Source organism: Wyeomyia smithii, chromosome 3 (assembly GCF_029784165.1).
Source record: "Wyeomyia smithii strain HCP4-BCI-WySm-NY-G18 chromosome 3, ASM2978416v1, whole genome shotgun sequence".
Lineage (NCBI taxonomy): Eukaryota > Metazoa > Arthropoda > Insecta > Diptera > Culicidae > Wyeomyia > Wyeomyia smithii.
In genome coordinates this window covers 145,009,218-145,024,569 of record NC_073696.1, presented here as the reverse complement: position 1 = coordinate 145,024,569, position 15,352 = coordinate 145,009,218, and the positions used below count along the sequence as shown (strand labels likewise).

At 45.9% G+C, this 15,352-nt stretch overlaps 1 protein-coding gene across 1 annotated transcript; it reads left to right on the top strand.

Moving 5' to 3' along the window:
- The first annotated feature begins 5,496 nt into the window (after positions 1–5,496).
- LOC129728642 (uncharacterized) lies at positions 5,497–8,775 on the top strand. Its single transcript, XM_055687093.1, has 3 exons — positions 5,497–7,305; positions 7,469–7,973; positions 8,021–8,775. The coding sequence occupies exons 1-3, from the start codon at positions 5,497–5,499 to the stop codon at positions 8,773–8,775; spliced, it is 3,069 nt and encodes a 1,022-aa protein (XP_055543068.1).
- The last annotated feature ends 6,577 nt before the right edge of the window (positions 8,776–15,352 follow it).

Genomic DNA, 15,352 nt, shown 5'->3' with positions numbered 1-15,352 from the left:
AGCACGACTTGGTAGCTGAAAGATGTCTCTGCTGCTACTTGCCGGGCGGACGACAATCAACGACGAGAAGATTTCGACACACGTGGCGAAGAGGTTAGCTTCGCTGATATAAGATTGGCCAATCTGCGGAGACGATGGTGGCGGCGGGAAGATGCTTCTGCTGCTAATAGTCCGACTGAATAGCTAGTTCCGTACCGCTGGGGGACGATGACCGGAACATTCCGACTCACGTGGTGGTGCAACTTCACTCTCCCGGGTTTCGGCACCAATGTTTCGGGGGTGAATCGACGAGAAATTTATCCGGATTGGCGGCGAACACTTCCCGGCACTGTAGTAATTTGACCGACCAAACGAAATACGAAAAAAGCGAAGATAAAAATGGTTTTCGGGCCGACGACTAATAACTTTGTAAGAATGCGAACTTTACTCTATGATGGTTCTATTTGTTCTGTCTTGTATATTGTTAACAATGATTTCCGTTCTCTTGTCTGCGTGTGTGCATTTTGTAGCGAAAGTGAATCAAAGTAAGTAAATGTAGGTAAGTATAATTCTGGGATGATTTGTGTTGTATTTTATTTTATAGTGAATTCTAATTTCTCTTTTCAGGCATTTAGAAGAGTTGCTGTTCTCAACAGTACCTGTCCAAATACAGGAAATTGTTATTTGATTATTCGAACTATTGTACTATTGAAAATTATCAAGCCTTGTTGAACACAGGTTCCAACTTTTGATTGGTCACTTGATGCTTGCTTTCTCTAGCACGGTCGACGAAATTATATGCTTAGTAAACCAGGAATGCACTCTTTGGGCTGTATGTGTAACCTGTGCGTTTACAATTTTAGCATCGAGTGGAAAATTTACTTAATTATGTGTAACGCTGCAAGAGCGTGTACGCGTAAAAAACCCTAATTTTTAGTACTGCTGCGAGAGAGTGTATAAGTGAAAATTACCCGCATTTGGACACTCCTGCAGCAGCGTGTACTTGTTATGACAGTTCTCACCACTTGTGTTGAATATCGTTCACATAAGTTTGTTTATTTTCGTTCAAAATCGTTCGTGTTTTCGTTTGTGAACGATATTGTCGCGTTAGTTAGGTTTGATAATTTTTTGTCATGTTTGTGAAATAATTGTTAGGGATAGATAGGCCGGTATTTTCCTCTAGCTGCAGAAAAGTGGTGATGAATCTAGTCTCGGCGGGTCTGTTGTGGTCGGCAGCCATCGCGGGAGATCAGTTTAGCCTCGATCGTGATCAAGCACACACGCGTCATTTTTTTTGTCCGGTTCAAGTGCGCGTTTTAACTGTTGGTTATTTACAGTTTGTGTGTAGTGAAAGCGAAGGTTGTTCCGCTTTACAACGAAGGTTGTTCCGTTGTGTCACGATCGAGTGCACGAGTTTTGGTGTTTACTTGCTCGCCGGATTGGCAGTGTTCGCTACCCCGGCTAATCGTCAAGGAGGAAAAAACCCCGCCCGCCGAGGACCATAGAAGAATTTGCCCAATATCCGGACAGCAGAGCACCAGCAAGGCGACCATTTTGGACTCTGGAGATTCCCGCCACCAACAGCTAGAGGAAAACGGAAAACCGATAAGTTTTTAATTTATTGTTTGGTTTTTGTTCTTTCATTCAAGCAAGAATCTGAAAGTGCATAGAGGTACCTGTTACAATTGGCGCACATCGCAGAAAAACCGCACTGAAAAAAATATTTTTCTTAGGAAAAATATTTTTTTTTCCTTTGAGTGTGGGGTACCTCTACCAAAATCGGATTTTTGCTAGAATTTTTGTTACGCAAGTGGTGAGGTTTCTTCCGCAATATTGTTCTCGGTCGTATTGTTAATTTTTTACTGTTATTTATATTATTTATTAAATATTGATTGTATACATTTATTTATTTTTGTTTTCTGAATCGGTGATTTTGCGTTGGTTTTGGTGGAACTGCCGAGTTGTAGAAAGCTTGAGTCTTTCCCAGTCAAGGTGGTTGCCAACCCTAAAATTTTGATCCGATTCGAAACATTTTTTTAATTCAGCTCAAATTCCTGAAATATAAGGGAATCGTTAGTGGGCGAAAAAAATAATACAAAGTTTCATACCGTGTCAATACTTCATGCTGTGTGCTTTTGAGTTCTTTTCCAACAACATTGAGAAAATGGCAGTGATGGTTGAAGAGCTCAACAGAGCTGATGCGGGTTGACCATTTGCATTTCGACGAGCTAGATTTTGAGTTGATCTCGCGGAATGCTGTCATCTCGGCTGATTCGGATCCATCTTAGGTTCAGCGGCAGCGTCGTTTACGGGGATTGTTGGCCGAAAAACGGTCTTCTCCGGTGAAACGCTTGCGCGTGTTTCATGGGGATGCTGCTGAAGAAATGGATATCTGCCTTGGGAAGTTGAGCTCCATTAAGGAAGATCTCCGTTATAGATGCCCAAACAAGGAGGTTTACCGAACGAGGTTACTCCATCTGGGGTCTAGACTCCAGATAATCCACAAATACAGAGCAGGGGAGGTCAACCAGGAAATTTTGGGTTTGTTGACGGAAGTTGCTGCTACATATCAAGAACATTTTGATATGTCAGCAGTGCTTCCTCCAATTAAAAATACTGGGGAAGGTGGAGCAGGTTTGGGTGATTTGCTGGGCACGATCGTGCCACCAACACAAACGGCATCCATTTCCCCGCAAAGTGTAGGATCTGGTCCGCTCGTAGGAGAAGATGTTGGGTCTGTCTTGAGTGAGCTAAGGGACGAGATTCGACTCTTACGTCAGCAATCCCAAAAGGATAGAGCTCTAGCGGCTGAGAGGTCTGATAGCCTTTTGGAAGCTACTCAGACACTAATGGGCGGGATTGCTTCACTGAACACGATTGCTTCAGTTTTAAGAAAAACGGTTCAAGAAGTTGTCTCACTTCGTGAATCCGTCAGTGAACTTCGGGCGCTGGTACATTCTCAACCAGCTGGCGTTCCCGAAATTGATCTGCAGACCGATCTGGACGAAAGACGTGAGACGGATGAAATCGAAGAACCAGAAGAACCGGAAGTACCTGATCCACCACTGGCGCCCTCAATTAACCAAACCGTGGTGGAAAAGTTACTCCTGGACTTCCTGAAAGAGCGATGTCCGTCACTTCCGATTAAGAACAAGGAACCAGCTTTACCAGTCATTCAGTCCCAGGCCCCACAACACCATGTAAATGGAAGGTCAAGCCCGGCAGGTGGGCGTTTTCCTTTGCCCAATCATATTGGTAATGAAATACCATCCTGCTCGGGCTACCATTACAATCGTCGACCTTAGCGTGTTTCCGATTGGAAAATCGAGAAATACGCTGTGACTGATGATGGGCTAGGACTGAATGAATTTCTGGACTCCGTTGAGAATTATGCTCAATGCGAGCAAGTTTCTGAGGAGGAGCTGTTCAATTCTGCAATGCACCTACTCACTGACAACGCTCTCACTTGGTATCGGGCTATGAGATCGCAGAACAGGCCAACCATTTGGTTTGTGAGCTTAAGGCAAATCTCGTTGATTCGGAACTTGACGCCGCTCTCAAATCAAAGGTTTCCCAGCGCCTGCAGATGCGAAATGAGTGTTTCCTGGATTATTTCCAGGAAATGGAAAAAATATTTCGTGCTATGACGGTTCCCATGACACCGAGCGAAAAAGTCGACGTGCTCAAGCGGAACCTCAGGCCGGACTATAAGCAAGTACTAATTTCGAAGCCAATGAGTACGCTTGCAGAATTGATGACTTTAGGTAAATCGATTGATGCGTACAAAACACCGATTTACCGAAAAGTGTTCGGTTCTCAAAAGGAAGTCGCTGTTTATTCGGTAAATCCACCAATTAACACCTCGAAAAAGGACCAACCAAACAGAAAGGGAGGTGGTTCGAATAACAGCCACGTTGAAACCAAAACATTTTGGAGCAAAAATTCCCAAAAGGATAATTTTGCTTCCAAAACGCCGTCTGAAAACACGAAAAAAAAAGCCAGGTGTTCAGACGGAAAAGAATCTTGTCGAGAGAAATTCGAAACCCGAATCCAAACAAAAACCGGTGATTTGTCTCGACTATCTGGTGGAACAGCATCGACCTCCTAGTCTCGGAGTCTGTTACAACTGCGGTGGTACTGGACACGAGCATGAGGCGTGCAGAAATCCAAGACGAGTCTTCTGTATTTTGTGTGGATTCAAGGGTTTCGATGTCTCTCGCTGTCCCTACTGCTTAAAAAACGGGATTCATACCAACTAAAGTCGCAGTTGTGTAGGGATGTGCGCCCCATAGAAAGCCTTGGATTAGACCCCCAAATTTACAGCAGTTTTCGACCAGCTCATGATGAGGATTATCGTGATCCGTTGTTTGTTGAAACATCATCCTCGATGATCCGTCCGATAATCGTCCTTTCGTTTTTGTCGCAGTATATGGCCAGTCCTTCAAGGCTTTGCTCGACAGTGGTAGTAATGCCACCATTGTCTCCAAAAGGTTGTACCGAAAGTTTTCCAAAAGTCTATTGAAAGGTTTGGAAAGGCCAGTTGAACTTCGTTCAGCAAATGGACAGACCTTACCGATCCTTGGACAAATATATCTTCCGTACACTCTCCAAAACAAGACAAAAGTTTTTTGCACCCTTGTAGTGGAGCAATTAACAGTTTCTTCAATACTCGGTATGGACTTTTGGCGCGCCTTTGGAATAACACCCGAGTTGCAAACTTGTGCTCTGTTGAACTCAGGTTCGGAATGGGATGAAGAAGTAGATATCGATGCTCCGAGTGAGTCTATACTTACTCCGGAACAGATGGCCTGTATCAAACAGGTTAAGACCTGTTTTCAGGCTGTAGTGCCCGGAAAATTGAATACGACCTCGCTAACAGAGCACAGGATCGTAATTAAGGAAGAATTTCAAAGTGCCGCGCCTGTTTGTCGATATCCTTATAAAATGAGCCCAAGAAAACTGTCTAAAGTCTGGGAGGAAGTCGACCGATGGCGCTCTATGGGTGTTGCGGCACCACTGGGCGCACTGCCGGACGCCCTAAGCGCTCCCCAGCTGTGATCGAGAGAATCATCCCGACGAATTGGGGCGCTTTGAGCGCTCCCCGGCAGTAATCGACAGAACCAGCACGGTGAGCTGTCATCGACAGATAGACAGATACGCGAGATGGAATTAAGGCAAATCATTTGGACAAAGTGCTATGAACAGTTCAGTGGCCACGTGGCAATTTATCAAGAAGTCCTTTTATTAGTTAAAAATCCGGAAATTTATTGTAAAATCGATTCAAAGTTAATGCGAGGTTTAGCCGGTCTATTGTTTGAAAAGAGCAAGTTGTGTATGAGAAGAAGTTCGGAAAAAAACCATAAAAACGTGAACTACTCATGTGAGTAATTAGAATTTAATATTTTTGCTCAAAATGCCACTAAGGTTTAAATAAAATTAATAGTTTTTAGCTGCTTCTAAACGATACTTGAGCTGCTTAAATAATTGGTTCCGTAAAACGTCCGAACATTCTAAAAAATGAGTATGGAAAACCCGCAACATAACCTCAATGAAGACGCGGATAAGACCAAGTACCATTGTGCGCACTGTGACCAGCCGGAGAATGACGAGTTGCAAATGGTTTTCTGCGATCATTGCCAGAACGGCTACCATTACAGCTGCGTCGACGGTCCCACGACGGAAAATGACGATGAAGAGTGGATGTGCCCCCTGTGTCGAAAATCCGATACCGACCATCCTGATCCGGAAGATGAAGAGATTGCGGCAGCAATAAAAGCAGTAGAGCTGGAGAGGGAACGCCAGCGGAACCGTCAGGCCCAGAAATTGAAACTGGCCCAGATGCAGATGGAACTCGAAAAAGAGAAGCTGGAAATGCAATGGGACACTGAGAAGAAGATTCTTGAGATGAAGATCAAGGCGGAAACTGACTTCATTCGGAATCACAAGGCCGAACGTAAGGAGTTACAAAAGGAATTGAAAAAGTTGACCAAACAACGACTGCGGAAGGAGAAAAGTGCGAATAAATCCGGAACCGTCGGGAAGAAAGAGGAAACGTCAAACCCTACAGAGTTCCGCGACGGGAACGTTAGTAATTCAACTCCAATTCTGCAAGCTGGTGCTTCAGAAACGCAGATCAGGAAAAAGAAATTTAAGCAGGGATCGGTAGTCTTCGGGGAAAAAAGTAAAACCTCAGTGGGGGAAAATAGCAGCTTCGAGGCCGAATCTGAAGACGGCAGTAGCGCCGAATTATCAGATGATAGCAGCAGTACCGAATCGTCTGAGAACAGCAGTAGCACCGAATCTGAGTCCGAAGAAAAGGGGTCCAAAAAGAAGAAGAGTGTTAGAGCAGGTCCAAAGGCGCAGATGACCGCTCGTCAATTCTTGTCTCGAAAGCTTCCCACGTTCACCGGCCGCCCGGAGGAATGGCCCATATTTATCAGCAGTTATCAAACATCGACAATAGCGTGTGGATTTTCGAACTTGGAAAATCTTGCCCGTCTTCAGGAGTGCTTGAAGGGTGCTGCCAGAGATGCGGTCAGCAGTCGTCTCCTGTTGCCGGATGCCGTGCCTCAAGTAATGGAGACGCTGCGTATGTTGTACGGACGTCCCGAGCAGCTTTTAAATACGCTTTTAATGAAAGTGCGGAAGGCTGATCCACCGAAATCGGACAAGCTGTCGTCGTTCATCACCTACGGGGTTCTCGTCCAACAGCTCTGCGACCACCTCGAAGCTTCGAAATTGATGGACCACTTAGTGAACCCGATGCTAATTCGGGAACTAGTGGATAAGCTGCCAGCGAGCACGAAAATTTACTGGGTACGGTATAAACGGCAAGTGACATCGGTGACGCTGAGGACATTGGCAGATTTTCTGTCCGATTTAGTTTCCGCTGCAAGCGAAGTGGTTAACTACTCGGAAATGTCACCACAGGTCAGTGGTGGTAAAACGGGAAAGCCAAAGAGCAACAAGGGCAAAGAGCAAGAGAGTTACGTTTACACGCATAGTGGGTCTGAAGTTGCCGCTCAAAACAAAAAACCGGAACGTACACCGTGTGCGATGTGTGGAGAAACCAATCATCGATTGCGGAATTGTGATAACTTTCGCAAACTCAGCGTACCACAACGGTGGGAAGCGGTTAACAAATGGGAGCTGTGTCCAATATGCCTCAATGCTCACGGAAAAGCGAAGTGTAAGCTGAATATTCGCTGTACCGCAGAAGGTTGCTCGGAACGCCACAATAGACTACTGCATCCTGCCGAGTTTCAGTCAAGTTGTAACACCCACAGCGCTTTATCCAAGGATTCGATCCTGTTTAGAATGGTGCCGGTTAAGATATTCAAAGGGAATAAAAGCGTTTCGACAGTGGCGTTTCTAGACGAGGGGTCTTCGTATTCGTTAGTGGACAGTTATTTGACCAGAAAACTGCAGTGCAACGGTATCACCCAACACACATGTACACACCGTAAACAACCTGAAGTTGCCGACACAGGCCATGAGTTTCGCTGACGTAGCCGGAAAGTATCGTCATCTGGAAGGGTTGCCAGTGACCGATTACGCTGCATCTGCACCATTGCTTCTGATTGGACTCAAACATATCGAGCTTTTCGCCCCGTTGGAATCCCGCGTCGGTCAACCAGGCGAACCGATTGCCGTGCGCTCTAAACTTGGTTGGACGATCTACGGACCGCAAGACTCAACGCAAGGTGAGGGATTTCTAGCACAACACTCGTGTGCTGGATTATCGAATGCAGAGCTACACGATCTTCTCAAGTCACAGTACACAGTCGAAGAAAAGGGCTTCTCGGCGGATTTGATGCCGGAATCAGACGATGATCGAAAAGCTCGGGAAATGCTGGAGGAGAAAACTGTTCGCGTCGGCGATAGGTTCATGACTGGACTGCTGTTCAAGGAAGACAACCCAACGTTTCCGGACAGCCTACCCATGGCGCTGCGGCGCATGAAGAGCCTGGAGAAGAAAATGTCGAAAACCCTAAGTTGAAAGCTGCAGTGAAACAACAAATAATCCAGTATCTGGAAAAAGGCTACTGTCATAGAGCAACGAAGGAGGAACTGGCATCTGTAATCCCTGGCAAGGTTTGGTACTTGCCGTTAAACGTTGTTGTCAATCCGAAAAAAGACAAGGTTCGCTTGGTATTGGACGCGGCGGCCGAAGTGAATGGTGTGTCGCTCAACTCCAAGCTCCTGAAAGGGCCGGACTACTTGGCCTCTCTACCATCCGTGATCGCCAAATCTCGGGAGTTTCTCAACGGATTTGGAGGTGACATCCGTGAGATGTTTCACCAGCTCAAAGTTCGACCGGAGGACAGACTGGCGCAACTGTTTGTATTTGGAAACGAAATCTACGTGATGGATTGTGTCATTTTTGGAGCCACCTGCTCTCCTAGTATGGCAATGTTCGTGAAAGACAAGAATGCTCGGGACTACGCTGAACAGTTCCCAGAAGCTTATGATGCAATCGTCCACAAGCACTATGTGGACGATTACTTCGACAGTACGAACACTGTCGAAAAGGCTGTCCAGCGGGCAAGCGAGGTAAGATTCGTTCACTCTAAAGGCGGTTTCGAAATCAGAGGCTGGGTGTCAAATTCTCTGGAATTCCTGGAACGCATGGGTGAAACGGAGAAGAAACAAGCAATTCATCTCGACTCGGCTAATCCGGAACGCGTTTTGGGGATAGTGTGGAACACAAAGGACGACGTCTTCGCATTTACAACCAAGATGCGCGACTCGTTAATGCCATACCTGTACGATCCCTACGAAACGCGTAGTGCTTAGTTGCGTCATGAGTCTCTTTGACCCGTTAGGACTATTGGCGCCGTTCACATTTTTTGCGAAAGTGCTGATCCAGATCCTCTTGAGAAAAGGCTGCGAATGGGACCAAGTCATCGACGGAGAAGCGCTGGAGGGTTGAAAACGGTGGACGAGCTATTTGGGAGCTGTAGAAGCGGTAAAGATACCGCGGTACTACTTCGGCGACGGTCTTGCTCTCGACTACTCAACGCTGCAGCTGCACATCTTCGCAGATGCAAGCGAGAATGCATACGGCTGCGTAGGCTACTTCCGCATCTTAGCTGGGGAGGTCCCTCGATGTGCGTTGGTGCAAGCAAAATCAAAAGTCGCACCGATCAAGCAAGTGTCGATCCCGCGGCTGGAATTGATGGCGGCCGTACAAGGAGTTCGTCTTGCGGAAAACATCAAAGACAATCACAGTCTGAACATAGAACAAGTGTTCTACTGGACAGACTCACGCACCGTTCACTCATGGGTTTTTTTTTTCTTCATCTATAGTTTATTTGACACGGCACAAATACAATTCAATGTTTAACGGCGCCAATTATATCTGGTAGCTTACTTTCTAAAGTATCTTAATAACTAAAAGCAAATTTTTTATCCTCGCTGCCGACTACGAGCTGAAACTAAATCTAACTTAAAGCTAGAATATTTTGCATTAAAAGCACAGGTTTGCTGTTTGATGGTTTTCATTGCCATAGGTAAGCAGCATATTAAATTTGTTCCGCTGCTGGGCCAAGATATTACGGACTGGCATATCATTGCCATAGGTAAGCAGCATATTAAATTTGTTCCGCTGCTGGGCCAAGATATTACGGACTGGCATATTGGGTTGTTTCCATCGGGCCTTAAGAGTATCGTGCGGATCTGATTGCTGTTTCCGGATCCGGGGTCTTAACGTGTTCTTGTCGTTTGGTTGGATGTAGGCGGAAGGGGATAGGACTAAACTGGGGCGTGGATGGATTTCAGGAAAACGTATACAAGGGACATGTAGGATAGGTCACGGCTCGCCAAGACATCACGAACAGGAACAGCCGGCTGCCTACCTTTGGCCTGCAGGGAAGCTATTAATCTAGACCTGGCGTCACGGTGTACTGGGCATGACCAAACAACGTGCTCTATGTCGTAATAACCTTCACCACAGGCACAGATACCACTCTCCCCGAGCCCAACACGACGGAGATGCGCGTCAAATCTATAGTGATTGGACATAAGCCGGGACATCACGCAAATGAAATCCCGACCTACATCCAACCCCTTGAACCACGGGTTCGTCGATACCTTGGGGATTATGGAATGTAACCACCTTCCCAGTTCCCCCTTGGTCCAAGAATTTTGCCAACTGATGATCGTATTCTGACGTACAAGTGCGAAAAATTCATTAAAGGCAATTGGTCTTACATAAATATTACCGTTTGTTGCGCCCACCTTAGCCAAAGAGTCCGCTTTCTCATTACCCGGTATCGAGCAGTGAGAAGGGACCCACGCTAAGGTAATCTGAGTAGATTTTTCGGATAAAGCACTCAGATGTTCCCGTATTTTCCCCAGGAAATACGGAGAGTGCTTAACATCTTTCATCGATCGGAGAGCCTCAATGGAACTGAGACTGTCCGTAAAGATGAAATAATGGTCCGTGGGCATTTTTTCGATAATCGCTAGGGTGTACTGAATTGCAGCTAATTCTGCGACGTAAACAGAAGCAGGATTATCGAGCTTATGGGAGACGGTTAAATTGTTATTGAAAATATCGAAGCCAGTGGACCCATCAAGAAGTGATCCGTCAGTGTAGTACATATTGTCGCAGTTGATGTTTCGATATTTATTGGAAAAAATTTTAGGGATCTGCTGCACGCGTAAATGATCCGGGATTCCACGAGTTTCTTCTATCATGGATGTATCGAAAAACACAGTAGAATCAGAAGTATTTGATAAGTCGACACGATTTGGAATATTCGAAGAAGGGTTAATATTTTGGGACATGTGATTGAAATACAATGTCATAAAACGGGTTTGAGAATTAAGTTCGATTAACATTTCAAAATTTTCAATCACGGGACGGTTCAAGACCTCACATTTGATTAGAATACGAGAAGACAGGCTCCAGAAGCGGGTTTTCAATGGTAGTACTCCAGCTAAGATCTCCAAACTCATCGTATGGGTCGATTGCATGCAACCCAAGGCGATACGCAAACAACGATATTGTATTCGCTCCAGTTTGATCAAATGTGTGTTTGCTGCGGAGCGGAAGCAGAAACACCCATACTCAATGACAGACAATATCGTTGTTTGGTAAAACCTTATAAGGTCTCCTGGGTGGGCTCCCCACCATGATCCGGTTATTGTACGAAGAAAATTCACTCTTTGTTGACATTTTTTCATCAGATACCTCACGTGACAACCCCAGGTGCTTTTAGAGTCGAACCAGACACCAAGATATTTGTGTACCAAAACCTGAGAAATCTTTTTACCCATTAATTGTGTTTGAAGCTGAGCAGGTTCATGCTTCCTAGAAAAAACTACTATCTCAGTCTTCTCCGGAGAGAATTCGATACCTAGCTGTAAAGCCCAAGCAGACAAATTGTCCAAGGTATCTTGCAATGGTCCTTGCAAATCGGCAGCTTTGGCCCCTGTAACAGAGATTACACTGTCGTCTGCAAGTTGTCTTATCGTGCATGAATTTGCCAGACATTCGTCGATGTCATTTACATAAAAGTTGTAAAGAAAGGGGCTTAAACATGAGCCCTGGGGAAGACCCATGTAGCTAATGCGAAAAGTTGCCAAATCACCGTGCGTAAAATGCATGTGCTTTTCGGACAACAAATTGTGCAAAAAATTGTTCAAAATTGGAGAAAATCCTTGTCGGTGAAGTTTACCCGAAAGAATGTCAATAGAAACGGAACCAAAAGCCCCCTAATGTCCAAGAACGCAGACGCCATTTGTTCTTTGCGAGCATACGCCAGCTGAATATCTGTTGAAAGCAACGCAAGACAATCATTCGTCCCTTTGGCACGGCGGAAGCCAAATTGAGTATCTGATAGTAGACCATTTGATTCGACCCAATGGTCTAAACGACGGAGTATCATTTTTTCCATCAATTTCCGGATACAGGATAGCATTGCAATCGGCCTATAAGAGTTGTGATCAGAAGCTGGTTTCCCTGGTTTTTGGATGGCGATCACCTTCACTTGCCTCCAATCCTGCGGTACAATGTTTTGCTCCAGGAACTAATTGAACAAGTTCAACAAGCGCCTCTTGGCATTGCCGGGTAGATTCTTGAACAAGTTGAATTTGATTCTATCTAACCCAGGCGCGTTATTGTTACAGGACAGGAGGGCAACTGAAAATTCTGCCATCGTAAAAGGTGATTCTATCGCGTCGTGGCCCGGAGACGCATCACGAACAATATTTTGCTCAGGAACAGAGTCCGGACATACTTTCCTGGCAAAATCAAATATCCACCCACTTGAAGACTCCTCGCTTTCGTTGACCGTTACGCGATTCCGCATTCTTCGGGCTGTGTTCCAAAGAGTGCTCATCGATGTCTCCCTCGACGTCTCGTTCACGAACCGACGCCAATATCCGCGTTTCTTTGCTTTAGCCAAACTTTTAAGCTTGGTATTAAGCTCCGAATACCGTAAATAGTCGCCAGGTATACCTCCCTTCTGGTAGGCCTTAAACGCGTCGGATCTTTGCGTGTAGACATCGGAGCACTCTTGGTCCCACCACGGAGTGGGAGGCCGTTCTTTGATCGTTACGCCGGGATATTTCTTCGTTTGGGCTTGCAACGCGGCGTCGAGAATCAAGCCCGCGAGGAGGTTGTATTCTTCAAGTGGTGGATGATGTTGAATCGACTCGACCGCTTTTGAAATCATTTTCTCGTATAACTTCCAATCGACATTCCGTGTGAGGTCATACGGAATGTCAAACGGTCGCATGCGAGTTGAACCGTTAGTAATTGAAATAAGAATAGGCAAATGGTCGCTACCGTGAGGATCGAGGATTACCTTCCATGTGCAATCCAACCGTAGCGACGTCGAACATAAGGATAGATCCAAAGCGCTTAGGCGCGCTGGAGGTTTCGGGATACGTGTCATTTCACCGTTGTTTAAAATAGTCATGTCGAAGTCATCGCAAAGGTTATAGATTAAAGAGGAGCGGTTATCATTGTATGGGGAACCCCAAGCCACGCCATGAGAGTTGAAGTCTCCCAAAATCAAACGTGGCGAGGGAAGAAGTTCTATTAAATCAAAGAGCAGCCGTTGCCCAACCTGTGCTCTGGGAGGAATATATATTGAGGCAATACAAAGCTCTTTACCTTGTATTGTCATTTGACATGCGACAACTTCGATGCCTGGAATCGAGGGGAGGTTAATACGATAGAAAGAATAGCACTTTTTAATCCCTAAAAGTACTCCTCCATATGGGGTGTCTCGATCATGGCGAATAATATTAAAATCATGGAAGTTGAGATCAATATTTGAAGTAAGCCAAGTTTCACAAAGGGAAAATGCATCGCATTTGTTTTTATTTATCAAAACTTTAAACGAATCAATTTTTGGTAAAATACTTCTACAATTCCACTGTAAGACAGAGATAGAATCCTTCATATACGCAGTTGAATTAGGCATCGAAGGATACAATCGCTGCAAGGAGGGGCCATTGGGCAGTCAACTGCTTCAAAAATGATCTAAATGTTGGGAGGAATGCTGTAAGAAAAATTTTAATTCGATCGGGTATATTGAAATTTTCAAAAATCCAGTCCACAATGTCAGAAAATTTCACTAATCCAGAGTTTGTTTCATCAACTGGATGTGCAAAAGGAACAACTGGGGTTTTAGATGTTCCTGGCAGTGCTGGGAACTCCTTCTGGGACTTTAAATTTGCAAGCCCAGGAGGAGTTTGCTTCTGTTTTTCCGCAGCACTGTTTGGTTTGTTCGTACTTTTCATTACACTTTGGGAAATCTTAGGACCTTTACGGGGAAGTTTAGGAGAAGAAACATTTTTCCTCTTCCTAGACTCCCCAGGATTGGCATAAGATGTTCCCGCTGATGAATCGTCAGAATCGGTTTCATCGGAGGGCAACAGATCAAAGGGGTTCGATGTTATGGTAGAAGTGGTCACGGTCTTCTTCAGCATCTCAGCGTAAGAACGCTTTGAACGCTCCTTAAGTGACCGCTTGATTTTATCTCTGCGCTGCACGTACACCGGGCATGTGGAGAGCTCATGCTGGTTTTCCCCACAGTGAATACATTTTTCAGCATTAACACTGCAAGAATCTTCCGCATGAGTCTCCCCACACTTGCTACATCGTGCCTTATTGCAGCAGTAGGCGGCTGTGTGGCCTAACTGCTTGCAATTGGTGCAATTCATAACACGGGGTACATACAATCGCACAGGCAGACGAACCCGGTCGATCGAGACGTGGCTAGGGAGTGCAGATCCGGCAAACGTAACGCGAAACGAGTCTGACGGAGTGTAAACTTTTTTACCGCCGACGAGAGACATGGACCGCAATTGCTTACAATCCAAAATCTTCGCCTGTGTTTCGGTATTTTTGAAGCAACCGGGTGCGCTTTTTAGGATACACTCGACAGACAGACTCGAATCGGTTATGACACCGTCGATCTCCACGTCTCGTGCGGGTATGTAAACGCGATACTCGCGTGTGAAGAGCTCAGAGCAAGCGATAGCATTGGCCTGTGCCAGATCACTGACAACGACACGGAGCTTGTTAGGTCGGACCTTGGAAATTTCGGTCACGGCCTTGTACCCCTTCGTCAGGTCTTTTGAAATTTGCAGTATGTTTAATCGCTTTGAATTCACTCCTGCCTTTGGACGAAAATAAACAGTATAGCTGCCCTGTTGAGATCCGTCCGGGTAAAGCCTGGGGCGAGGGGGGACTGGAGAATGAACAGGGGAGGGGGTAACAGAAGGGTCAGGGTCAGGGGGGTTCGGGGATGGTGGCACGGGAGGCGAGGGATCTATATCCATCGCGCTAAATGTAGCGCACTAGCGAACTAGCGCCGACAAGAACACGTACCTCTTTACTTCTTCCTTCCAGCAGTGGTTGTCCGATCGTTCGAAGCTGCACCCAAAGCAGCCAGCAGCACCAGTACAGCAGCACCAATACAGCCACCAGCAGTGAGCCGGGTGTGAGATCACTCAGCACAGCGACACGGACTCGACTGTCAACTGATGGCCTTGAATAATACACTCTTTTGTTTGGCTATTCGTACACACGGACCGGATTGTAATAGAACGACCACTTTGCACGTCCGTTTCTGTCGAGTGTTCGACGCGGAATGACTCATGGGTTGTTTCCGATCAAAGAAAATGTAAGGCTTTCGTTGCATTTCGGATTGGAGAGATTATCAGCCGGTCGCGGCCATCAGAGTGGCGGTGGGTGCCCACTAAACTGAATGTTGCGGACCAACTAACGAAATGGAGCAATGGTCCGCAGCTTGATTCAAACAGTTCTTGGTTGCGGGGTCCGCAGTTTTTGTACAAACCAGAAGCTGAGTGGCCATTACAGCAATTCAAAAAACCGAATGTCGAAGATGAG

Excerpts from the sequence above, each read along its gene's own strand:
- LOC129728642 (XM_055687093.1), top strand. The coding sequence starts at position 5,497 with ATGAGTATGGAAAACCCGCAACATAACCTCAATGAAGACGCGGATAAG. Across the intron at positions 7,306-7,468 it reads TCCTGTTTAGAATGGTGCCG|GCCATGAGTTTCGCTGACGT; the intron begins GTTAAGATATTC and ends TTGCCGACACAG. Across the intron at positions 7,974-8,020 it reads GAAAATGTCGAAAACCCTAA|GCTACTGTCATAGAGCAACG; the intron begins GTTGAAAGCTGC and ends ATCTGGAAAAAG.